A 26,773-nucleotide genomic window follows, 5' to 3' on the forward strand; every position below is an offset into this window, starting at 1 on the left:
GTTCAGAAAAGACAAGCTGGGAAAAAGGGAGGATGGGTTGCATTATACATAAAGGATATGGATACATTCAGTTGTTCTGAGGTCCAGAAGGACCCGGGAGGGAGACCAGTTGAGAATCTCGGGGGGGGGGGGGGGAGAACTTTTAAAAAAAGAGGTGATGTCATGGTAGGAGCTCTACTCTGAGCCACTAAATCAAGAAGAGGAGGTGGACTAGATATTTCCATGACTATTCACAGAATTATCCAAAAACCAAGATATTGTAATAATGGGGGACTTGAGCTATCCAGCCATCTGTTGGAAAAGTAATACAGCAAAAGGTAAAATTTCCCATAAGTTTTTGGAATGTACCCGGACAAATTTTTGTTCCAGAAAGTGGAAGAAATAATCAGGCAGGTGGACAAGCATTTTAGACTGGATTCTGACGAAGTGATAGGAATTGGTAGCAAATCTGAAGGTCACAGGCAATTGGATGAGAATGATCATGAAATTGTTTAGCACAATATGATGAGAAAGGTTCCTAATGCTTAACTTGAATCTAACTACAAAGGTTTAGGCTTCCAAGGATATTGGAGTCCCTGTCATTGGAAGTTTTTAAAAACAAGGTGGAGAAAGACCTGTCAGGGATAGACCAGATTTACTTGGTCCTCCCACAGCACAGAGGGCTAGACTTGATGACTTTTCAAGGTCCCTTCCAGCCCTACATTTCTATGATTTTGTCCATATAAGAAATCACAGCTACATCACATCATATAAAACTAGCAGAACTATGTAAGCTTTATTGAAATTAAAGGTGTGGGGGGGGGGGGGGGGGAGAAAATTAGCACAACTGAAGCCTTACCTGCATTGCCAGCACTTGGCGGTCTCTGAGGGGCTCCAGGAGATACATTTCGATGCAATGTGGCCTGAGGTGGGGAGAGCATAGTCGTGTCTGTTAATGATGAACTGGCTGCCAGTGATGGGGATACAAGGGAACTCCCTGGGTTACTGTAGTTTAAAGTATTTGGATTGGACACTGGAACCGTAACTGACATTGAAAAGTTCTGGGGAGGCAAGCCAGGCTGAAAACAAAAATAAGAATATATTAATATTACACAGTAATGTTTGTCAAGGCTATAATACTAAGATAAAGTCAGATTAATTATGCTAGTTTAGTAATTTTGTATCACTCTAAAAATGCACACTTATAAAACATCCATTCTGAAGTGACTGGTATTGTGAGCTACAGTACTTTAGTTAATGATACATTTCAATAAGGTCATTTATCAATGTCGGATATATTGACAGCTGCAATTTGTAAACAGACTAGAGATACTTTATTGATATTGATCTACTAACTTAAGTCAGAGTATGCCATTTAACATTTGATTCCTGATACCAGAAAGGCAGTTGACGAGCTATACATTTTACTAATCAATAAATTTGTTGCATCCTCAAAATGTAAGAATATAAATAAACATGCACATTATAAAACAAAGCAGTCACAAGACAAGAGAGAAAAGTTAGTAATTTTTTCTGACAACCTTGACATTGAAATTAAAGCATTACTGTTCTCTATTCTAGGTCTGGAATGCACTTGTAAAAAGAACCAAGTTCTTTTTACAGACAAAACAATTCTGAAGTCAAGCAGATGTATTCCAAAACCGATTTGCTGTTTTTTGATCTGTGTATGGGTTGCAAAGTAATACATTCTGTAGTTATTCAGAACTATTTATCTTAATATTAATAAATTTCTGTAAGTTAGTGATATGTTGCAGTGCTAATTATTTGAATACAGCAATTTTGATCAATTAATCAATAAAGACTATTCAAATATATAAATATTTAATACCTCTCATGCTTTAGCAATTCAAGGGTGATAAAAAATTTTCAAGTAAAAAAGAATGTAATTGTGTAAACACATCTGCCTTGTCTCTAACAAACAAATTTTGTCTGATTTTTCCCCCTCAATACAAATGTTCACACCACCAAAATTGCAGTCAACATTTCAGTACCATTTGACAGACATTAGAACCTTGAAAATCTGCATTAATGAACAGGAAGCCCAATACACGTTAAGGAAATTTTTGATTGAATACATTAATTCAAGACACAGTATATCACCACCAAATGTATTGTAGTCATTCATTACCTAAAGTTTAACTTTTGTTTATAATACTTCATAACACCTACTGAATGTATTGCACACTACATTTTCTGAAAGTAAAAGTAACAAATAACGCCTTAATACAATATCTATATCAAAGTAATTGTGAGATAGGGAGAAAGATCACCATTTAGATACAGTTTGCAGCACAATAATTCATCTCCAATGAAGAAAATGCACTTCTGTTAAGAAGACATCCTTCATATGTAAACATACATCCAATCAGCTGTATTATTGATATTGCATTTTACATGAAGACCACTTCAAAAAACAGTTTAATATCTATGATAATTGATTTTTTTCACTAAATTTTTTAACACTCTACCTTCAAGGAGTACAAGGTAGCACTTTCAACAACTCAAAAAATGTAAAAAAGACAATTTATAGTAATATCCTTGTATGTGTTTAGAGTTTACATAGAAGCACCCAGAGATAGCAACTTTTATTGCTACCATAAAGACCCACATTTCATGCTGCCAGCCCCTTTAGGGTGTAGACTTTTAGCTATGACCAACTACTACAGGCTGTATGTCTTTCCACTCTTGTGATAGTCAGGACTAAGTCTTTCATAAAGCTCAGCGGGTAGCCAAGTTAGTCTGTACAGAAAAAAACAACGAATGGTCTGGTAGCACTTCACAGATTACATGTTTTGTTAGTCTACAAAGTGCTACCGGACCATTTGTTGTTTCTTTCATAAAGGTGAGGGAACTATTTTTTGTTAAATAATCCACATGTATGGAAACAAAACCATAAGTTATAAACTGACCATATGTAAATAAATGTAAGGAACTCTAAAGATTATAATTTTTACTGGTCATTCTAATTATGGGAACTTTTCCAACTGGAATTCCTGGGGCACAGTTTAAAAAAGAGGAAGTTTAGAGACTAAATTGGAGGACTGTAATTACTCCTGTAAACTGAGACTAGAGAATATGCTCTGACACCACTTCCCGATGTCTTAAATTTCAAGTTAATCTAAAGAACTATCATTAAGGTTCTGTTTGAAAGACAACAGTGGATGCCACTGATGTAAACCCTAGAGAGAATGCTTCAAACTGGCAAGGAGGGGAAAAAAAGATATTACCTGTGTGCAAGTGTAGAGAGCCTAAAGAATGAACTAATGCTGAATATCAAGGTTGACAATGCACACTTAACCCCATAGATATATGGATTAACCAAGGAATTACTTCCACACCTGGAGAGTCAGTTGGGGACTACAGGCACCGCTTGTGTAATAAATCATTCAGTTTCATGTAGATTTTAAGATGTACCTAACCAGTACACTTTGAATTGCCACAAGAAATCCAATGATGTACAAATGACAGGATGTAGCAGATCATCAAAATTACTTTTATTGGGAAGTAATATTTTTCTTTGGTATATTCAACACTAATTTCTGATATATTCTATAAAGCAAAATTAATTTACTTTCAAAGTGGCGTGTCCGGACACTCCTCCCCGTTTCACTGGCAGGAGAATTTCTCAGGTTGGATTGCCGAAAATTCTCTGGCCACAGAAGGCCAGTAGGCCATGAGTTTGAGACCCCTGCTACAGATGCTCCATCTTTAGTATTCTCATAAATTTTAACAATACCACCTGTGAAACAGCTATTTAACAAGGCTATATTAGTGTCAGTATTTATACACTGCCTTGTTGATGAAATTGCCTAGATCTTTGATTCTAAAAAGAAAAAAATGGTGCCCCTCTTCTGGGCATTGCAGCATGAAGCATAACTGGCAGTCTTCTCAGTGCTGGTGTAATGGCTTAGGCTTTGGCCAGGTTTGCTTTTGGATGTGATGGCTATAAAATGGCCTGCAGGAAGTCTTCTGACCATACAGCAAGATATTGGTTGAAAATGTAAAGAAGTGTGTATGTGGCTTAGATGCCTAAGTATATTTTCAAAAGGGACTTATGCACTTGAGTGTGAGTAGTTCAAAAGATCTATAGGTGCCTAAAGATATAGATGGGTAGCTAATAGGATCTGAATGGGGGTCAGGCATTTTACTGCTTAGGTACTTTTCAAAATCCCACAAGGCATCTATTACCTCTTCACCTACCTAAATACTTTTGAAAAAAATCACACCTTTAAGCACCTAAGTGCTGACATCACTTTTGAAAACCGAACTTAGTCTTCTAAAAAGTCAGATGCTTTTGAAAATACTACTCATTAAATAATTTATTAGAGACACAACAAATTCTCTGTAGGAGGACATCTTCCTAGGAAATATTTTTAACTCATCATTTGTTGTAATATTTTTCAGAGGGGTAACAAAAATTAAAATCTCTCTATACAAGTTATTTTACATCCCATCATAGTTAAAAAAATCATTCAGGCAGCACTTATGAAGAGGTATGAGTTCCTGAGAGTCATAAACAAGTATGAAACTTCAGGGAGCACAGGAGGGGGCCTCCAGACCCCTCCAGGAAAATTTAAGAATTCCTACTTTACACGATAGTTTCACACAAACAACATTCACAATTTCTTTCACACACAGGTACGTACACATCATAATAGGTATTTCTGCTTCATAAACCATTGAACAATCTTATCTTTACTTTGGTATTCAATGATAAGCAAAACAAAGTGAAAGTTCTCATGCACATGATAAAAACACAAGCCATTCTTTAGTACTCACTGTGACTTTATGATTCCGCATCATATTATCAAACTCTTCATTAATTTTTTTATATTTTTCTTCTGTATGTGGGGTGAGCACATATGAAGTGTCAGGGTCCGGGCTGTCACACCCTCTGTGTTCCTTCTTGTTCAGAGCCTAAATAATGAAGTTAATAAAAAGAATCAACAAATAAAAAGTAGAGGTAAAATAAAAGTACTTACAGGGCCTCGCTTGAAAATAAAATCACTATCTTCATTTAGTTTGCTGTATCTGTCCTCCGATAGTGGACTGTGCTCAAAGTAATCGTCAGCATCAGGGCTCTCACAACCATTAAGGCCTTTTTTTCTTAAAGTCTGAAATACAATTGGAAAATTCACATACAAATAATACTAACTTGCCAAGACTTTTTGTAAACTGAATCATATTCAGAGCCACTGAAACTACATAAAACTGTCAGAAATGCAATCCAATTTAAGACATAACCTTGGCCTTTCAAAATAAGTAGCTACACAGGGCACCACTATGGAAGATGCACTTCGAGGGATACCCTCTCAAAGCTCTGATCTCATGGGTACCTACTATAACCTATCATAACGTAGACCCCCAGCCTTTGCTTAAGCTACCAGCAGGGGCGGATATAGGGCAGGGCGAACTGGGCGGCCGCCCCAGGCCCCGCTCTTCAGAAAGCCCCGTGCATGCGCTGTGGCGCCGCTGCGCATGGTGTCACTGCGCATGCGCCGTGGCAAAGGGGGGGCCCTGCAGAATTACGCTGCCCGGGGCCCTGCAAAACGGTCATCTGCCCCTGGCTATCGGCTGATACAATCAAGCAATTTGACATATAGAAATAGCACTGAAGGTTACAGCAAGAGGTAAGAATTGTTAGTGATAATAAAATGTTATTTCCTGTATTAGCACAATCATCAGCAATGACTTTTTTTTTTTTTTTAAACAATGTACTCTGTAAGGAGGATGCTGTGCGACAATAAATTATTGGCCTTGTATTAATAAAATATTAATGCTGGCTTTCCAAATTTCTCACTAGACAACAGGAACATTAATGGTGTAGAATACAGTGAGTAAAATTTCCAAATTAATGGTATTATTGAACAGTTCTAACTAAGTTTGTAACAATTTGCTGATTAGCTAAGGCACAATTTCCTTCAGTCACTCTGCATATAACATCAGAAAAAATACCTGTACAACAATCCAAGAAGAACAATTTTCAAAATGCAACCATTTAATCCCTTTCTAATATGCCGCAGTTTTCCAAACATGAGCTTTTTTCACATGTGCATCTTCTGCAGTGAGTTGGTGTGTTGCTTCGCTGGGACTTTCCCTGTTTATTATATATGGACCTGCATCAACATTCCCCTTAATGTTCATCTCTCTGCTATGATATCAGCTACCAAGAGACAGGTTTTTGAACTATGGCTCTCTTGCCTATAAGATCTTGTAAAGCATATTCATTCTTCAATTCATATTTTTTCTTGGGATTGTTAGTTTAGAAAATGTACAGACCAAGCAAGCTCATTTTCTTTTTTGTTTAAATAGAATATCTAAGTTTCACAAGTTTAGAAAACTGTTAAAGAAAATTATATATAATCATAAACATTTAACTGTCAGAAATGTGAGAGAACAGTGGTGCAAAGTGTGTCTTCATTTGGACAGACAATTCATCTTTATCCAACTTGTTTTGGTCTTACAAATAAAAACCTAACTCCACAAATTTAAATCAAAGCTGTCATTTTATGTACTATAGAGATATTGCTTTCTGTAGGTTTCCTAAGCAACCTGAAAGGTGTTTGGTTCTGTCATGGTTTGAATTTCCATCCAACAATTATCAGTGAATCTATGGTTAGAAGAATAATCTCTGTACAATTATTTGTTAGCTTTTCTGTAAAAAAATGTTATCTTCCATTTTCGGATTAGTAAAAGTATATATCAATACTTTATTAAACAAAATATGGTGCCTGTATCTTGAGATGATAGGAGTCACACTATCAGCATGGTAAACAAACTATACAAATATCTGTGACTGAATTTCTTCAAAGAAATGTTCATCTTAACCTAAGAATAAAGTGCACAACCAATTGCACTTCTGCTAAAAAATAAGCATTTGTACATACTATTTTGTTAGCAACAGATTGCTTAATTTCACTTCCTAATGGTAAGGCAACACTTTGCGAAATTCAATTATGTAATATGAGATTCTCAAAGAACACAAGTCATCATTAGTGAGATATAATTCCTTCTCAATTTACTTGGCATGTGTTGTGTATCCCACACATACACACACACACTGCCTGGAACTCCCACAAAAATTTAATCACTAAATCAGCATATGGGGAAAACAGGTGTAGCTTTCTCTAACACCTGTCACGGCATTGAACTCTGCTGGTCTAACCAATCAGGTGGACACTTATGTGGACTTAGCCATACAAGGGCCTGCTTTTTAGAACTCTGAAGGTCGGAGACTGTTATCCCTCCCAACCCTTCTCAACAAGTTCAGACTGTCAGTCCTCTACACTTTGGTATCAGCAGGGAAAATGTTAACACTCTATAATCTGGATTACATTTAACCTTTATAATCTATAAATAGAATTTGAATAGGTTATGTCTGTACATAGATCAGAATGTGCATTCTGTGCTCAGCACTCTTTTAGGAGCAGCAGTAGCATATGTTATAGTAAAGTACTACTTTATGTTCAAACAAATTAGAAAAAGGCAGCATGCAAGAAATGTACAGTGGATATCTGGGAAAACTTCAGTCTATACTTTATATTCTATATTTAAATACTATGAGAGTTTTGATTTTTATAATATTTGAAATTATTTTGCCAAATATTTTATAGTAATTACATTTAAAATCTAGGAATTTTGTTACTGTTTCTCTCATAATTAGGGATGTTAAAATTAAATTAATCAACTAATTAATCTTGAAGAAATGGAAGTTCCTTGACTATTCCATTAGTCGATAAGGGCACTTCCGCTTTGAAATGTAGCAAGGGCCTGCCCAGCTGTTGCTACTTTTCAAAAGGCGGAAGTGCCATGCTACCTTCTGCCTTTGAAATGTACAAGGGCCCCAGCAGGGGGTCTTGTGCATTTCAAAGACTGAAATGCCACTTAGAGCCTGGGGCCAGCGGGGGACTCTGAGTCCCCTGCTGATCCCAGGCTCAATGCGGCGCTTTCACTTTGAAATGTATAAGAGCCCCAGCGGAGACTCTTGTACATTTCAGAGATGGAATTCCACCACTGCGCCCCGCTCCCTCCCATGGAGCTGGGGGGAACTGGCTTTTAAGCCAGTGGTTCTCCCAGAACTCCCTCCTCGCTGCCTCAGAGAGGCAGCAGGGGGGAGAGGGCGCGACTAGTTGATTAGTCACTTACATCCCTATTCAGAATGCCCAAATAATCAATACAACTTAAGTGGAAACTTCATAATTCAATTCTTTAATTTTCTCAATGCATATCCTTCAGTGCTGCCCACCAGCACTGAAGTTTAGAAATGTAACAAACTATTAAAGTGTACATATTAGGCTAAATATGGAACAACGCAACTACCCACTTTGCACTAGTTATTTTTCATTCTGATAACAATGGGGTTAATGCTACTCTGACTCACAAGGAAGTAAAATGCCTCAGTATCTCTCCACTTGAAGAATCTGGAAACCTTCACTCCAGATGGGATTCGTGTCATTGTTATGGAACTTAAAGCTATGGCTGGTTCACTATTAAAGATAAATACAAGTTTTTGTTTGATATCCAAAGCTCTGTCTCTTTATCATCCATACATGAACTGTCACTTTGAGGACTTAACTGCCTAAAAAGACTGTCTACTTATCACTATCCAGTAGCATAATAGTAAAACTTTCTCCTGTATGGCTGGTACTAACAAGTGGAATGCTGTAATCTGTTAACAAGGCCAGGCGAAGCCTGTGGGAGACAAGCCAGCCTCAGTTTTCTCACAGGCTACAAAGTTAGTCATGATAACAGGCGCTCTCAAAAAACAGAAAGTTCATGACTACTGGGAATCAATCTGTTTATGCAGGAAAGAAAAATTCCATAAACAAGAGCAGGCTCCACCCTCTATATTTTTTAAGTTATTGCTTCAACACTGAATGTAAGTAAGTGATCCTTGCAAAATTCTTTCCTGGATACAATCATGAACCCTGAGAAAGTTTTTGATCCATGCAAATAAAGCATAAGGAGAGGAAAAAAAACCCCAAATATGACTAAATAATCTTTTCATAAATATGGGAAGTGGGGCCACACAAATATTTGAATGGTACTAAACATCAAATTTTAAATTTTGGAATTCAGTATAACTAGAACAATGAGTACTTCTTTTACTGGTATTTCATTTCCTGTTCTGTAATGGAATGTTTAAGCATGATAAAGAAAGAACACAAATTCCTATTTTCTGGCTTATTTCAGAAGTATACATCGTCCTCACAATAAATCTGTGCTATTTTCATTTTCTTTGCTGGTTTCCTGCCAAAGATTCTGAAAGCCTTTTCTGAAAGTTATTTTCTAATCCACTATGTTGAGCTCCTAAATGTGGTTTTCTAGCTTGGGTGCTTATCTGGATCATTTATTAGTTGAATTACAGGATTTTTATTGTAAGAAATTCACCATGAGTGCTTAGAACAAACAACAGCAGATGTGGAATCTGTATGTACACAACTCAATGGATGATGGTTTTGGGTTGACTTTATTGTAATCGCTGGTATGAGGAAACACTGCATGAGGATGGCAGTGATGGTTTTAAAGGTTTTTAAAAGTTATTTGGACAGCAGTACAAATGTTCCAATATTTTGCTGAACCTCTCTCTGACATCTTATTGTTAGATCAACACCTTGGTCAATTCTTTTACGGGAAATATACAACCCTGATAGCATCAGTGCTCGCTCCATGTCTTCTAACTTGCCAAAAGCCTAGTTTGGAGGCCTCCTCACTAGGCACAAAACAATTTAGATACCCTATTCAATCCTGGATTATGCTGCTAACATTTACAAGAATGTCAATTAGTATTAATTGCCATGGTAGTATTTATGATATGAACACAAACAGAGGAAGCAGTGGACTGGCTCGTGTAACAGTACTTAACATATCTTAACATTTATTTTACTGTCTACTATCACTACTACAACTTTAGAGCTCTCGCTGAATGAGTGTACTTTAAAATTAGTTTTTATTTTATTGTATTAGCTGCATTTTCTTTGAAAAAACCTCATTGTGTCACTATCCAAAATGTTGTACTTGTGTTAATAGATCTATGTTTGTTTTTTTCCTTTGTCCACGGTAGTGCTCATTTGGGATGTGACTATTTAACCAGTTATTTGGTAAGGTAAGCCTATAACAATACTATAACAGTTAAAAAGTTTTCTTATAAATTATTTACCAATATATTGTCCAGAATATCAAGGTATCACAATAATTCTGAGTAAAGTGATGAAATGCAAAGACACTTGGGAATGATTATAGTCTTTGATCCTATATTACAGTATGTGTGGGGAAGCTCTCTCTGGTATTCATTACCAGAAATTAAGAGGTTTGAAATAAATCATAAAATATCAGGACTGGCTATTTGTACAATGATTCATTATATCCCACTTTAGAAAGAGCTATTCATCAACCTTAGATGCAAGAAGGTCTATTGCTTGAAAGCTTATCAGTGTCACTGCTGCATGCCTCTATCTAGCAAAAGACAGTTTTATTCTAAAAACTGGAACATTTTCAGTATCTGGCAAATTTTAACCTGTATCTCAGGCTCTCGAAGGATTAAAGCTAGCTGTCAAATGCCACTGAGATACAATAAAGACTGCACTCAGGATTCAAACCTCTGTTTCCAAAAGTAAAGCATACTGAATGTTTTTATAGTAGATGCTATATGCAACTTAACAGAAGTGTTTCAAGCTGGTAGTTATGAAACACACATTAATTTAAGAGAGAAAAACAAACTGCCAAGAGTCTAAACATATTTCACAAGGTATGAACCTCCCCCACAGCACAAAAGTACTTTTCAGTGTGTAGGAAAGAAAAGATGGGGATACTTTTACTTCATGTTTTACACTAAATATATCTAGTAACCGGTTGACATTAAAAATGCTGCTGTTGCCCTAATAATGACTAATTCCTAGTGGACTCCTTGACCCAAATGCTTAAGATGTCTAGTAACCTGCCAGTAGAGACAATATATTGTCGCCACAGTGAAGATGAAATCAAACTCTCGAAGGCTGATGTTTTACGTATTTGCCATTTCACTTTATACAATTTATTGGATTAATTATATTATCTATCCTACAGGTATTTAGGGTTGACTGATCGTTCGTATTTTTTTCTATTTAAAGTACAGTGAATAGGTGTCCTTCTTGAAAAGAGTTTATGATGAGCTGGTTGCCCCAGCCTCTCCTAACAAGGGCTAAACCCAGCCCTGGGAGAGGCCTGAGATTAAGGAGTTCACAGCTGTGGCAGGTAGCAGCTAATTAAGGCCCAACTGGGGCAATATAAATAAGGGCTCCTGGGGTGAAGGAAAAAAAATGGTTACTTACCTGTAACTGTTGTTCTTCGAGATATGTTGCTCATGTCCATTTGAAGTAGGTGTGCGCACCGTGTGCACCGCGTCTTCCGGAGAGTTTTCCCTAGCGGTACCCGTAGCCCCAGCAGGAGTGGCGCCGCCATGGCGGGGCATAAGTACCCCTGCCAGCGCTGCACCACCTCAGTTCCTTCTTGCCGGATATTCCGACGAAGGGGAGGTAGGGTGGGAGTCGAATGGACATGAGCAACACATCTCGAAGAACGACAGTTACAGGTAAGTAACCGTTTTTTCTTCTTCGAGTGGTTGCTCATGTCCATTCGAAGTAGGTGACTACCAAGCTAACCCCAAGGAGGAGGGATTGGAACAGTCACTGCACCAGAGTCACAAAGGAAGGTGAACAATAAACAGATTTATTTGAACAATAAACAGTGCCAATTCACCAACCCAGAACAAGACAACCAGATGTATAACTTTACATATTTACATTACAGATTCAAGGACTGCAGAACCCACCCTTGCATCCTCCCTGGCCTGTTGAGGTAGCGCATAATGTGTTGCAAATGTGTGGAAGGAAGACCAGGTGGCTGCCCTGCAGATTTCTGTGATCGGGACCTGGGCACCAAAGGCCACCGAGGACGCCTGCGCCCTGGTGGAGTGTGCCTTCACCCTGGGTGGGGTTTTACCTGCCAGGTGATAGCATTCTGTGATGCATTGCACCACCCATCTTGTTAGCCTTTGCGTGGAAATAGGCGACCCTTTCACCCTGTCTGCGAATGCAATAAACAACTGTTGTGATTTATGGAATGGTCTAGTCCTATCAATGTAGGACGTCAGCGCCCTCTTAGCGTCCAACGAGTGCAGCGCCCGCTCCTTAGAGGAGGCGTGGGGCTTTGGGGAAAAAAACCGGGAGATAAATCTCCTGGGATAGGTGGAATGGTGATACTACCTTCGGAAAGAAGGCTGGGTGAGGTCGTAACCTTACATTGCTACTGGAAAACACAAGGTAGGGTGGGACTATAGTCAACGCCCTTAGTTCTGACACCCTTTGGGCCGATGTAATAGACACGATAAAGGCAACCTTTAATGAAAGGTGCAGCAGGGAACACGTGGCCAGCGGTTCAAAGGGAGGTAGCATAAGCCTGTGGAGGACCACGTTAAGGTCCCAGGCGGGAAGCGGGGCCCTCACCCAGGGGTACAGCTTCTCCAGGCCAGTAAGAAACCGTTTAACCACTGGGTTAGAAAAAAGGGAGACTCCTGCCGTACCAACATGGAAGGCGGAGAGAGATGCCACATGGACTTTGATAGAAGAGAAAGATAGGCCACTAGACTGAAGTTGGAAAAGATAGTCAAGGATAGATGGGATAGGAGCCGAGGACGGGTGCACTCCTCTTCGGGACGCCCAAGACGAGAAGCGCTGCCACTTGCCCGCGTACGATCGTCTGGTAGAGGGTTTCCTACTACTGAGGAGAACCATCTGAACCTCTTGGGAACATTCCCTTTCCGGCTGGTTCAACCACGGATAAACCATGCCGTTAGGTGGAGAGACCAGAAATCCGGGTGAACCATGACTCCCTCGCCCCAGAGCTGGGTTAGTAGGTCCCGGACTGGAGGGAGTGCTATCGGGTCCTGGACCAGCATGTCCACCAGGATGGGGAACCAGAACTGTCTGGGCCACCTGGGGGCTATGAGGATGATCAAGGACCAAAATGTCCTCGCCCTGGTCAGTACCCTGGAGATCAAGGGAAAAGGGGGAAAGGCGTAGAGTATGCCCTTTGGCCACACGGTCGTCAGGGCATCCCCCGAGAATATTTCCCCAGCCCCAGCAGCGAGCAGTAGTTCCGGCACTTGGCATTGCCTGCCGAGGCAAACAGGTCTAGGTGGGGATAACCCCACCTGCGGAAAACCTGGCGGAGGGCAGAGTCCTTTAGGGCCCACTTGTGGGCTCCAAAGGATCTGCTCAGAGAGTCCGCCAGCAGGTTTTTGCACCCCGGAAGATATTCCGCTTGAAGTGTAATGTCGTGTGTGACACACAAATGCCAAAGTTGTAGGGCCTCTTTGCAGAGGGGAGGTGAATGCGTCCCACCCTGCTTGTTGAGGTAAAAGACAGCCGCTGTGTTGTCCATACGGACCAGAATCGAGCGGTGGGCGAGCCTTGGCAGGAAGGCTTCGCAGGCTCGCCTCACTGCCCGCAATTCCCGGACGTTTATGTGCAGGGCTCTCTCTGAAGGGGACCAAGGACCCAGGGGTGGGTTGTGAGTACTGGTGATCATGCCCCGAGTTTGGGACGTAATAACGCCTCTCGACCCCTTTTAATGTAGGGGATATGGAGACGCTCCAACGACCGTCGCTGCGGTAAGAAGGAACTGAGGTGGGGCAGCACCGGCAGGGGTACTTATGCCCCGCCATGGCGGCGCCACTCCAGAGGGCGCCCTGCCGGCGCTACGGGTACCGCTAGGGAAAACGCTCCCGAAGACGCACTGCACGCGGTGCGCACACCTACTTCGAATGGACATGAGCAACCACTTGAAGAAGAACACACTCTTGGCTCCAGTTGTTGAGCAGGAAGGACCTGGCTGCTGGGAGGCTGGAGAAGGTACCTGCCAAAGAGAAGTGCAGGGGAACTCCGACCAGGCAAACTCTCAGGCTGGGGCCATGCTTCCAAGGTATTAGGGCTGCAGTGAGGCAGTCAGTATACAAGGCAGGAGATCCACATGCCTTGCCAATGGTGAGAGGCCATTTCAGACTGCAGTTTGCCCCTGAAGCAGTGGGTCACTGAGGCAAAATGTATATAGAGGATTTGGGGTTCCCTGGGAGCGGAGCATTCTTGAGTGCAGGAGCACTGCCACAGAGCAGTACTGTGAGGGAAAAGCACTGTGGATTGGGAGGGACACACGGCCTGCAGTAATTCAACTGACAGGTAACTGAGGATGCGACACCAGTCAACAGAGGATGCACTGAGGCTGAAGAACTAATTCCCAAAGTGACCAGCAGGAGACGACGTGGTGGTGAGTCCCAACCTCTGTTACAGGGTTCTAAGGAATTACCTTACCTTGGGGGGGGGAGGGATAGCTCAGTGGTTTGAGCATTGGCCTGCTAAATCCAGGGTTGTGAGCTCAATTCTTGAGGAGGCCATTTAGGGACCCAGGGCAAAATCTGTCAGGGATGGTACTTGGTCCTGCTGTGAAGGCAGAGACTGGACTCAATGACCTTTCAAGGTCCCTTCCAGTTCTAGGAGATAGGCATCTCCATTCATTTTTTTTACCTGTTTATAAATAATCAGTAGATAGTTTTGGGTTGGCATGCTTGCTTGCAGTTTATCCATTAACATAAAAGAAATGTTACTTAATGAATGACCTGTTAAAAGTACATCTGTGTTTGTCTCGAGGAAGCAAAATACTTGATGACTTGAATGAACATTTTATTATTGCTCTTAATGTAGTCTACAAACTAAATATCTTTAAAAACAAGTTCAACAGTGCTCACTGTAACACTGTACAAAGAGTGCACAGTAAGATGACTGGAAAATCTGACAACCTGTATACATATCTGCCCATGGTTCACTCAGAAGACTACAGTGGTTGCAAAGTTAACAAAATCATATTTTGCCAAACTCTGAATTAGGCTTTTATAAATGGCCTTTCAATACCATAACATGGTTTCTTATGGCCTGCTTGCTTACAACTGATGTCAAATGATCACACAAATTTTCATACCCACCTGACTTCCCAACATGCTGGATAAGGAAGAAGCTATCAGAGGAGTTCTTTCCAAGCTGCTAACATTCAATACAGTTTAATTAAACTTATAATGCATAATGATACATACCAGCAACAACAATCACTAAGGGAAGGTTACTCACCTTCAGTAGTAACTAGAGTTCTTCAAGATGGCTGTCTCTGTGAGTGCTCCACCTTAAGTGCGCCAGCACTGCTGCGCCCTTCGTCAGCAGATTCTTAATAGCAATGCCTCTCCAGTTGGCTGTGCACGCAGAACACTGGCACGTGACAGTTGGAGCTGTCACCCCACACGCACAGCCAACTGCCGCCTCAGTTCCTTCTCTGACCTGGACATAACTGGATCTGAAGCCGAGGGGAGGAGGGTGGGTGGAGCACCTACAGAGACCATCTTGAACAACTCCTTCTTCGAGGAGTGTCACCATGTGTGTTCCACCTTAGGTGACTACAATGCAGTGTCTGTGCTTGGTGCTGGGTGCTTTGGTTGTGCTAACTTAGTAGCTGTGAGAACAGTTCACCCAAAGCGTGTAGCTTATTGGCAAATGTCTGAATTGCATAACGTTGCGTGAATGTGTGCGCTGAGTCCCATGCTGTGGCCTTACATATAGACTCAGACTTTAAGGTCAGAAGGGACCATGATGATCATCTAGTCTGACCCCCTGCACAATGCAGGCCACAGAATCTTACCCACCCCCTCCTAGAATAATCCTCTCACCTATATCTCAGATATTGAAGCCTTCAGATAGTTTGAAGACCCCCAAGATGCAGAGAATCCTCCAGCTGTGATCTGTACCCCATGCTACAGAGGGAGGCAAAAAACCTGCAGGGCCTCAATTGGTATCCCCTTGAAGAAAGCAAGTGTAGACGCCATTGCTCTTATATAGTGAGCCCTTATGTTGGCAGGCGGTTCCTTGTGGAATATGTCGTAAGGTAGTTGTATGCACCCCGATAGCCATTTTGATAATCTTTGCTTGGTTATGGGTAACCCTCTTGATCTTTCCACAGACAACACAAAGTTGTGGGGATTTGCAAAAAGGTTCAGTGCATTACAAATAAAAGGCTAATCGCCCTGCGGACATCTAGCGTGTGTAGTGCCCTTTCTCTGTTGTTCTTGTGTGGTTTGGGGAAGAAGACAGGTAAGTATATCAGTTAATTGCAATGAAACGAGGTAAGTACTTTAGGTAGGAATTTAGGGTGCGTATGTAGTACCACCTTGCCTTTCTGGAATACCATGTAGGGTGGTTTTGCCAGGGTGGCAATTACCATTTCTTGCAGTGGTAATTGCCGAAATGCCACCTTCATAGTAAGTGTAGAAGGGAGCAAGTGGCCAGTGGTTCAAAGAGTTTGCCCATAAGAGCCCTTAGGACCAAATTAAAGTCCCATGTGGGGATCAGGTCCCGTCTTGGTGGAAACATATTCTGCAGGCCTCTACGGAATCTTTTGGTGGACGGATGAGTGAAGGCAGAGTATCCCTGTATTGGAGGGTGTAATGCTGCTATGGAAGAGAGATGTACTCTGAGTGAGCTCAACGATAGTCCTGTCTTGTGCAAATGTAGTAGAAAGGCCAGAATGTCCAAGACCCCTGATTCTGTTGGGGTGAGATTGTGTTCTAAATACCATAGGCTACGTCTACACTGCAGGCTTTTTGTGCAAGAACGGCCATTCTTGTGCAAAAACTTGCCAAGTGTCTACACGGCACATGCATTCTTGCGCAAGTAAATTTACAGTAAGGAGTCAAACAGAGGGCTTCTTGCGCAAGAGTTATTCCTCTCCCCACGAGGAATAAGCCCTCTTGCACAAGAAGGCAGTGTGGATGGGCAACATGGGTTTCTTCTGCAAGAAACCCCTATGGCTAAAATGGCCATCAGAAATTTCTTGTGCAAGACTGCATCCACAGTGCCATGGATGCTCTTGCACAAAGACACATGGCAGCGTGGATGCACTCTTGCGCAAGAAGCCTGCAGTGCAGACGTAGCCCATAGTGTAAAGCAATGTCATTTCTGACTGTATGTCTTCCTAGTTGCAAGTCTGCAATAGTTGATTATTTGTTTTACTTCCCCTGGGTAATTGGCATCCGCCTGCATCTGCCAATTGCTAAACGTGCATGAAGATGAAGTATGTTTCTTTCTGGGGGGTGTCTGTCCGTCCTGTCGTGTCATCAGGGATCAAAATGGTAGAAGAGCGTAAGGTAGTTAAGTGCTCATCTGCAGTAGGCAGGGATACCAAGCCTGTCTGGGCCACTTTGGGGCTATCAATATGACCATCACTTTGTCCTGTCTGATTTTTAGGATTGTGCATTGAATCACTGAGAGCAGTGGAAAAGCGTACAATAGTAGCGCTTCTTACCTTATGCTGAATGTGTGTCCCAATGACCGTATGCCTATGCCCATGTGCCAGCAATAATACGGGCACTTCTTGTTTTTGTGGGTGGCAAATAGATCTACCATAGGAGCTCCCACTTTCCGAGTTATATAGCAGAGAATTGTGGGGTTGTGAGAGAAGTCTCTGCTGAGACTGTCCGCCAGGATCTTGTCTTTGCCTGGGAAGTAGGTGGCTGTCAGTGTATTGTTTCTTGGTATGCACCACTCCCAGAGCTTCACTGCTTCCAAATATAACCAGAAAGATTGTACTCCCCGTTGTCGACTGATGTAGTACATCGTCATGGTGTTGTCCGTTACTATTTGGACCGTTTTATTCTGAGTTACAGGCTGGAAGTAGGCACAAGCCTTGCGGACTGCCCAAGTTTGAGGAAGTTGTGTTTGTTCACCTCGCACATGTGCCATCAGCCTTGTACCACTCATTCTCCCAGGTGAGCTCCCCATCCTATCAGGGAGATGCCTGTGGTTATTGTTCGTGTTGTGGGTGGCCGCTGAAAGGGTACCCCACTGCATGCATTGCAGTGTAGTGTCCACCATGTAAGTGTGATAGAAATGTAGCCGTGTTAGTCTGGGGTAGCTGAAGCAAAATGAAGGACAATGTAGCACTTTAAAGACTAACAAGATGGTTTATTAGATGATAATATGTAAGTGTGGCCTTTGTTTTGTTTGGCATGGAGAACTGCCTGTTCAGGTCATCTGTGTGTGGTCTGTATACTGTTCTGGGCCATGCCTGTAATGGTCTCACATGTAGTCGGGCATTTGGTACCACAAACGTGGCCACTGCCATGTGACACAGTAGCTGTAGACACTTTGCCGTTTTAGTTGGGCTGACCTGTATTAGGGTCACAAGGTCCTTGATCGCTGAGAACCTGTGTTCTAGTAATGATGCCAAGGCCTGGGTGCAATCCAGGTGCACTCATATGAACTCTATTTTCTGTGAGGACGCGCTTTTCCTGGTTTATCTGTAAACGTAGGGATTGGAGCAGTTTTCTGGTGGTCTCTACTGCCTTGTGCGTAGAGTGCTGTAGGGCCTTTCAGAAGGCAATCGTTCAGTTATGGGAATATGGTTATGTCCCCTCCCCCCAAGGTGGACTGCTACCACTGCCAGAACATTTGGAAAGACTCTTAGGGATTTTGAGAGCCTGAAGGGCAGCACTTTGTATTAGAAATTTCAATCTTTTATGGTGAATCTCAGAAAGTGTCTGTCGAATGGATATGGCTATGTGAAAATACCCTTAGTCAAAAAATGTGGTGTGTGTATTTTGCCAAGAGGGCAGTGTAGTTGGCAATCCTGAGTTGGAGGCTAGCTGATGAGTAAGCCCTATGAGACTGCGGTATATAAACTGTGGCTCCTATGAAGCAAGGGTGAGGGGGAGAGCATTTCTCCCTCCCTCCCCCTGCTCCCAGTCTTTGTTCTCTCAGGTTTTTATAGCTGTAGAGAAGGAGGTATTAGCTAACTAACAAACACTAAAACTACAGCGTAACCGAAAGAACAACAATGAATCTAAGCGAATGCTCTATGTAACTAAGCCGGTAGTGGTCAGAGGACTAAGGAGGCAGTTGGCTGTGCGCACAGGGTGACAGTTCCAATAGTCACATGCCAGAGTTCTGCGTGCACAGCCAACTGGAGGGGCATTGCTACTAGGAATCTGACAACCATGGGCACAGCGGTGCTGGCGCACCTAAGCTGGAGCACCCACGGGGACATTCCTTGAAGAACAAAGCAGGGATGTGAAAGGTTAACGAGTAAGCATCATCCCTAACAGATAATGCTTACTGGTTCCAGTTAACTGTTAATCAGTGGGGACCTATCTGCCATGGGCAGGGGACTACTTCAGCTCCATGGGGAGCCTGCTGCAGAAAGGGGCTGCTCTGGACAACCCCAGGTGGGGGGGGGGAGGTACCCACTTTACCCCTCCTTTAATCTGTTAATTGGTTAAACAATGTTTAACTAGTTAATCAGTTAAAGGCCATTTTTCATCCCCAGTCTAATAAAAAAATTTAAAAGGCCTGAGCATGTTCCATATTGATTAATGGACACAATTAAAGTACCCCAATCTAAAGATACAGGTGGGAAGAAAAATCTCTCTACAGCAATAATACAGTATGCACCAATGAATTTAAATTAATTTCTTAAATTGACCTCTTATTAAAATGGGGAATTTCCCAAATCTAAGAGCATGATTTTAAGAGGGGTTTAAATGACAGACACAGATTATTTACATTAAAATTTGGCCCCACTGTGCTAGGCAATAGCCCCTCTTTACACTCAAATGTCAAAACATGAGAGAGAGAAAGGAAGTATTAATATACACATTTCAGAGAGGGGGGATTAAAACAGAGAGATTATTAAGTGACTTGCTCAGGCGACACAGAGAATTTCTGGATGGAAAAAAGTCCACTCAGATCTCCAGAGAGCCTAGTGCCCTAACCACAAGAGCTACCTTGGAACTTCTGAACCAGACTTAAGACAGCCGAAAAAGGGAGGAGACAAATACCATCTTAAGTCTGAATTACAACTTAAACCAGAAAACGTTTTAACGAACAAAAGCATGGGGTACTCTCTAGCAACTACTCCATTTCGGCAACATTATCCAACTTGATATACTTTACTACATATCATCTGTATAGGAAGGTTCCAGGACTGTCACCTGTCTGCGGGTCACTCTGAAGCCTACAATGTCTATGAACAGAGAAACAGCTACAAGCTACAATTTGACAGCTTTTTAGTTCATAATATCACCAGGTTGAAATATCTGCACTCTGTTACTAATTTTTAAAGTCTTAGCCATTTTGATTTTATCAGTTATACCTGTGAGACAATCAAAGCCATGTTAAGGGTCCTAGACTACTGCGAGATCAACCTATCTCCACTTACTATTCAGCCACTTTGCTTAAAACAATTTCATTGATTGTATGGGGGAGAATGCATGTACAGTGGATTACTTATCCCAAATGCAAATCTATGTGACAGTAAAGACCTTCAACAACCTGTGCAAAAAATTATTTATGAGAAAGTTAAGTATTTATTTGGAAATGCTTTACATTTGCTTTCCCCACTTTGCAGCTTCTAGTTCAACTTAGATATCTACTGAATGCAAGCACTCTGCTGCATCCCAGATTATGTGAGCTATTTGAAGCAAAGTATTGAGATTACGTCTGTGTAAACAACAACAGTTAGTGCTCGACAGGCTTGCAAAAATCAAATTTCCAAATTGTGTCCCACTATCTAGGGATTCAATATAAAACCCAGAAAAAAATTGGAGAGGAGGTAGGGCTGGAATGATTTTTCATTTGACTCCTAAATCCTAGTCCTATGAAAATCACCACCAGATTCCTAACATTAAACACTGATGGAACAGGAAACCTTGAAATAACATTTTGCTATTACAGTGAACCCTCGTTTATCGCGGTAGATAGGTTCCAAACCCGACCGCGATAGCTGAAAATCCGCGAAGTAGGGACACCATATTTACGTACTGTAAATAGAAACCGATAGGTCCCCCCACCCCCTACAAAGTTTTCCCTGTGATTAGCCTATACTGTATTGTAATTCCATATCATTCTTTAATGCTGCACAAAAGCCATCTGTAATGACGAATGATATGAAAGTATAAAGACAATAGGCAAGCACGATATGATACGGATATAAAAAAAGTCCGCGAAGTCGTGAATCCGCGATGGTCGAACCGCGAAGTAGCGAGGGCTCACTGTACTTTTGCAACATGTTCTTTTCATATTCGAAAACAAATACGCACACTTCTATGTTTTAATATCTATTGCTTTAGAAATACATCTTTACAAGATGCAGGTTTCCACCCTGGGAAACAGTGACTGTGAAAGAGATTTGGGGATAATCAGATGAACATGAGCTCCCAATGTGATCCTGTGGCCTAAAAAGCTCATGTAATCCTTGTATACAGAAACGGGAATCTTGAGTATGTGTAGAGAGCTTATTTTACCTCTCTATTTGGCAAATGTGCAACTGGAATACTGTGCCCTGTTCTGGTGTCCACAATTGATGTTGAAAAATGTGAGAAGGTTTTGAGAAGGGCTGCAAGAATGATTAAAGGATTAGAAGTGATAGACAGATGGACTCAAAGGGCTCACTCTATTTAGCTTAACAAAAAGGGTAAGAGTGACCTAGTTATGGTACCATATGAGGAACAGATTTAATAACTGACTCTTCACAAAGTCTGAAAAAGGAATATCATGGTCTAACGGCTGGAAGTTGAACCTAGCCAAATTCAGACTGCAAGTAAGATATACATTTTTAACAGTGGAGTAATCAGAACAATTTACCAAGGGATTCTCTATCACTGAAATTTTTAAAATTAAGTTTGGATATTTTTCTGAAGGATATGCTTTAGACTTATTTTGGAGAAGTTCTATGGCCTGCAATATATGGGAAGCAATTGGATAACCACAGTCCCATCTGATCCTGCAATCTATGAACAGGTATAATAGAGTAGTATTACAGGTGGTCCCCGCTATAAGTTGTCCCAGTATACATCCGTTCCACACTAAAGTCGTTGACATTTGTAGGAACTGATCATTATAAGTCTTTCTATTCCCCACTATCAGTTGTGCGAAACACTCCCCACAATTTGCTTAAATAAAAGGCAGCCGCAGGAAAAAATTCCCCGCTTTACCTTGTTTCGCTATAAGTCCAAGTTTTTTGGATGTATCTTGAACTTATAGTTAGGACCTCCTGTATAATATGATGGGTTGCTTTTACATTCTTGTTATAGATTAACAACTTCACAGATAATGGACCACTTTCCACTTGGATGGGAGAAAAGGGCACTTTTCATCTCCACAACAGCAAACGCACTAAAGGATAGAGTACAAATGGTCATTTGTTAGATCTTGCATATTGGTGCAACCCAGTGGTCCCCAACCTTTAGAGGCTGCAGGGCGCCAGGGGGCCTGGCCGTTCGCCTGCCGGGCGCCAGAGGGTGGGGACACATGCACGCCCGGGAGTGGCCCCCCCGGAAGCACCGCACGCTCGGGGCCGGCGCCCTCCCCCCCCGCAAGCGCCGCGCGCCCGGCGCCCTCCCCCCCTGGGGCGCGAGCGGGCAATTCACGGCGCTCCTGGGGCCAGTGTCTGGCTCCAGCTCCATGCATGCACCATGTGCCCCGGGCTAGGCCAGCCCCGAGCACTTGGCGGGCGCACACAAATGGCCCCGTGGGCGCCATGGCGCCCGTGGGCACCGTGTTGGGGACCACCGGTGCAACCCAATCTAACTAAATGCTGCAATGCCACTGAGAAGATTAAAAAGGAGCATAACTTTTTTCTTTTTAGAAACAAAGATGTAGACAGTTTTTATCAACAAGACGATTTATAAATACTGACACTAATGCAGCCTTGTTAAGCAGCTGCTCCACAGGTATTATTATTGTTTATGGTAATACCAAAGATGGAGCAGGGGTCTCAAATGTATCGCTATGCCCCAAACATTTTTGCAATCCGGTCCAGGAGTCTCTGCAGCCCGAGTGGGGCTACTAGATTTCGGGACATAGGTGGGCATAAGCCCACACACATCTAAAGGACCTTCCCCCCAGCCTCTGGGAAAAATCCACAGAACCCAAAACGCCTAACGATTACAGGGGACAAATTTTTTAAAAAAAGCAGGAATGGGTGTGGAAATCAAAGGGCTAAAATGAAGAAACTGGATGAGGATACCGAACAGAGAATCCCAGACAGTGCCCACTGGCCCTCGAAGGCCTTGAGCCAGGGGATGTCTCCCAGTGGAACTCTGCCCAGATGTGTGAATGGATACAGAAATGGAAATAGGCCCCACCGTTACAGGCACCTTCCTTCAGCCAACCTCTGCTCCCTGGTCTTATAAATGGCCTTAGCCAAGAGAAAGTTGAGAAGGAGGTCCTGTGACTTTGTGGGACCATAGATGGGGTGTGCATAAATTAATAGGTGAGGAGAGAAGTGCAGCCAGAACATCAACAAGAGATTCTGGAGGAGCCATAAAAGGGGCTGTAACCTGGCATGCTTGAGACAGACATGCACCAGGGTTTCCCTCATGCCACAGAAGTGGCAAGTGTCATAGATGGGATGAACCGCACCAAGTACACATCCGTGCTCTCTCAGCACCATGGAGGATTCTCCAGCTAATGTTCCCGGCAGGCCACAGAACCAAGGTGGCATAAACACTGGTCCACCGGGGTTAAATCTACTGTGTACTAGGGATGTTAAAAAGTATTTAATTATCATGTAACTACTGACATTTTCAGTGTTACACATGAGCAGCAATCGGATGCCAGCTTCCTGTGTGCACCAACTCTCAACTGCCTCCCTGCCACACAGAGGGAGCAAGCGGTTTCCCAGGAGCCTGTGTGCATAGGGAGCCTGCTTTTAAGTTGGCTCCCCACACATACCAGGAGCCTGCATCTAACCATGAAGGTTAATGATGAACCCAGGCTCACTGGTTAACCACATATACTTGTACTTTCACATCTCCACTGAGCGCCCCAGTTCCTCATGTGCAGAATAGAAATAATGGTAAATCTGTACCTTGCATACATATTGTGAGGATAAATTCATTAATGTTTGAGAGATTCTCAGTTGTTACACAGTGAAGGCTCTATAAGTACCTAGATATACAGAGAAGTAAGAGTAAAGAAATCAGAGTTAAACTTAAAACATTTCACTCATACTAAATGTCAGATTGCAATTGTAGAAAAGAAAAATGATCTAGTGGTTAGAGCTGTGGTCTAGACTCAACCGATCCAGATTTAATTACTTTGCCACATACTTCCTCACTGACATTTGGATAATCATTTGGCCTCTCTTTGGCTCAGTTCCCTATATGTGAGATGGGAAGGATAAGAATGGCTTTAATGGGTTACTAATTGTTAATCTAGCACAGAATCCTGTCTTCTAACTGTGGCCATTGCCAGGCAATGACCAGAACAGGCTATCGTTGAGTGATCCAGGCCATTGTCGACTTCCAACTTCAAACAATCCATTCCAGAGACAGCCAGTGCATTGGAAAGCTTGAGCATCATGGCTAATAGCCATTGATGGACCTATCCTCCAGGAACTCATCTACAGTAAACTTCCGATAATCTGGCACCTTTAGGACCCAGGGGGTGCCGGATTATCAGATATGCCGGACTATGGGAAGAGGGGGCTATGAGGGGTCTAGGGTGGGAGGGGGATGCCACCCCAGCCCCCGCATAGCCTCCCCTTCCGATAGTCCGGCTCTGCCCCAGGCGTCCCCGATTCAGCCGCTGCTGGTCAGTTTCAGCAGCAGCTGAATCGGGACGCCTGGGGCAGAGCAGCTGGGGTGCTGCCGGGTTGGTCCCACAGCGCTAAGGGGCGGCGCTACCAGACCAACCCAGCAGCACCCCAGCTGCTCTGCCTCAGGCGTCCCCAAGTCAGCCGCTGCTGAAACTGACCAGCGGCTGACTCCAGGAAGCCCGGGGCAGAGCAGCTCTGCCTCGGGCTTCCCGGAGTCAGCCGCTGGTCAGTTTCAGCAGCGACTAAATCGGGGACAGCCGGGGTGCTGCCGGGTTGGTCCCGCAGCGCCGAGGGGCAGCTCTACAGGACCTACCGGCAGCACTCCAGCTGCTCTGTCCCCAGCTTCCTCGATTCAGCCGCTGGTCAGTTTCAGGAGCGGCTGCATCGGGGACACCGGGGGCAGAGCAGCTCCAATGGTCCGGCTGCCCGGAGCACTTCAGGGTTCCTGATGGTGCTGGACCATCAGATGCCGGACCAATGGAGTTTTACTGTAATTCTTTTTTGAACCCCTCTATAGTTTTGGCCTTAACCCCCTGACAATGAGTTTCACTGGTTGCGCATTGAATAAAGAAGTATGTCATTTTGTTTAAATCTGCTACCCATTAATTTCATTGTGCAACCCCTGGTTTTTGTGTTATGTGAACAAATAAATAACACTTCATTATTCACTTTCTCCACACTGGTCATGATTTTACAGATCTTTATCATATCTCCACTTATGTCATCTTTTCCACACTAAAAAATCCCAGTGTTTTTATCTTCCCATGGAAGCTTTTTCATACCCTTAATTATTTTTGTTGCCCTTTTCTGAGAGTAGTTTTTTCCCCAATTCTAAAGTATCTTTTTTTGAGATGAGGCGAGCAGAGCTACCTGTAGTATTCAAATGGTGGGAGTACCATGGATTTATACAGTAGCATTATGATATTTTCTGTCTTATCTATTACTAACACTGCTTGCTTTTTTGACTGGCAATGCACATTGAGCAGATGTTGTCGAAGAATTGTCCAAAATTACTCCCAATCCTCTATCTTGAATGGTAGCAGCTAATTTAGAACCCATCATTTTGTATATATAGTTGGGATTATTTTGTTCAATGTGTATTATTACTCTGCATTCAATCTTTATCAGTCATTTTGTTACCCAGTCACAGAACTTTGTGAAATACCTTTGTAACACTTCACAGTCTTTGGGCTTAACCATCTTGAGTAATTTTGTATCATTTGCAAAATTTGCCACCTATTTATCCCTTTTCCAGATCATTCATAAATATACTGAACTACACAGTACAGATTCCTGTAGGTCATCACAATTTACTTAACTTCATTTTGAATTCCCTCTCTCTCTCTCTTAACCATGAGAAGATATTCCCTCTCAACGCCCAGACTGCTTACTTTGCTTGAGAGCCTTTGGTAAGGGATCCTGCCAAAGGCTTTCTGAAAGTCCAAGTACCCTATATCTGCTAATCATCCTTGGCCACGTGTGTTGACCCCCCTCCCCCCCCGAAGAATTCTAATAAACTAGTGAGGCATGATTCCCCTTTAAAAAGCCATATTGACTCTTCATCAACAAATCACGTTCATTCAAAATGCCTAGTTTTCTATCTTGTCTAGATTTCGGTGATTAAAGTCAATTTTATTCACAAGGAGAATTATTTTTTGAGGTCTACCATCCTCTGTAAAAGACAAGATTAGAAAAGGAAATTTATCGTATTTGACTTACTAGGTTGCCATTAGGGATGTGAAAATTTAACCTGTTAATTGGTAAGCCTCACCCATTAAAGTTAACCAGTGGAGGCTGGGACAGCTCCCCATCTGCTGTGGGCAGTAGGCTACTTCAGCCCCTTGGAGGGACCACCACAGACGGTGGTAGGGAGAAAGATGATGCAGGCAGGGGCTGCTCTGGCCGGGCTGGAACTACCCCTACATATGGTGGGAGAAAGGTGCCGCTCCAGCAGGCCTGGGGCACTTCCACTCCTGCTCACCCCCACTTTAAATTGTTAACAATTAAATAATATGTTTAACTGGGGAGCCAATTAAATGGAATTTTACACGTCTAGTTGCTTTAGACACCTAGAGAGTTACTTACACATGTTTTAGTACTAAGTTCC

General features: G+C 42.5%; 1 protein-coding gene across 7 annotated transcripts in view; it reads right to left on the reverse strand.

Annotated features, from left to right (window-relative positions):
• MEF2A (myocyte enhancer factor 2A) overlaps window positions 1–26,773 on the reverse strand; it is a 186,693-nt gene that overhangs the window by 44,861 nt on the left and 115,059 nt on the right. For 3 of the 7 annotated variants that reach the window (XM_075896958.1, XM_075896956.1, XM_075896957.1), the window contains 3 exons: window positions 4,983–5,114; window positions 4,780–4,917; window positions 839–1,058 (listed from right to left, as the gene is read on the reverse strand). In XM_075896958.1, coding sequence (XP_075753073.1) covers window positions 839–1,058; window positions 4,780–4,917; window positions 4,983–5,114 — 490 coding nt within the window. The remainder of the gene's footprint in view (window positions 1–838; window positions 1,059–4,779; window positions 4,918–4,982; window positions 5,115–26,773) is intronic. The other 4 variants (XM_075896959.1, XM_075896961.1, XM_075896960.1 and 1 more) reach the window with 2 other exon arrangements.

Source organism: Pelodiscus sinensis, chromosome 14 (assembly GCF_049634645.1).
Source record: "Pelodiscus sinensis isolate JC-2024 chromosome 14, ASM4963464v1, whole genome shotgun sequence".
Lineage (NCBI taxonomy): Eukaryota > Metazoa > Chordata > Testudines > Trionychidae > Pelodiscus > Pelodiscus sinensis.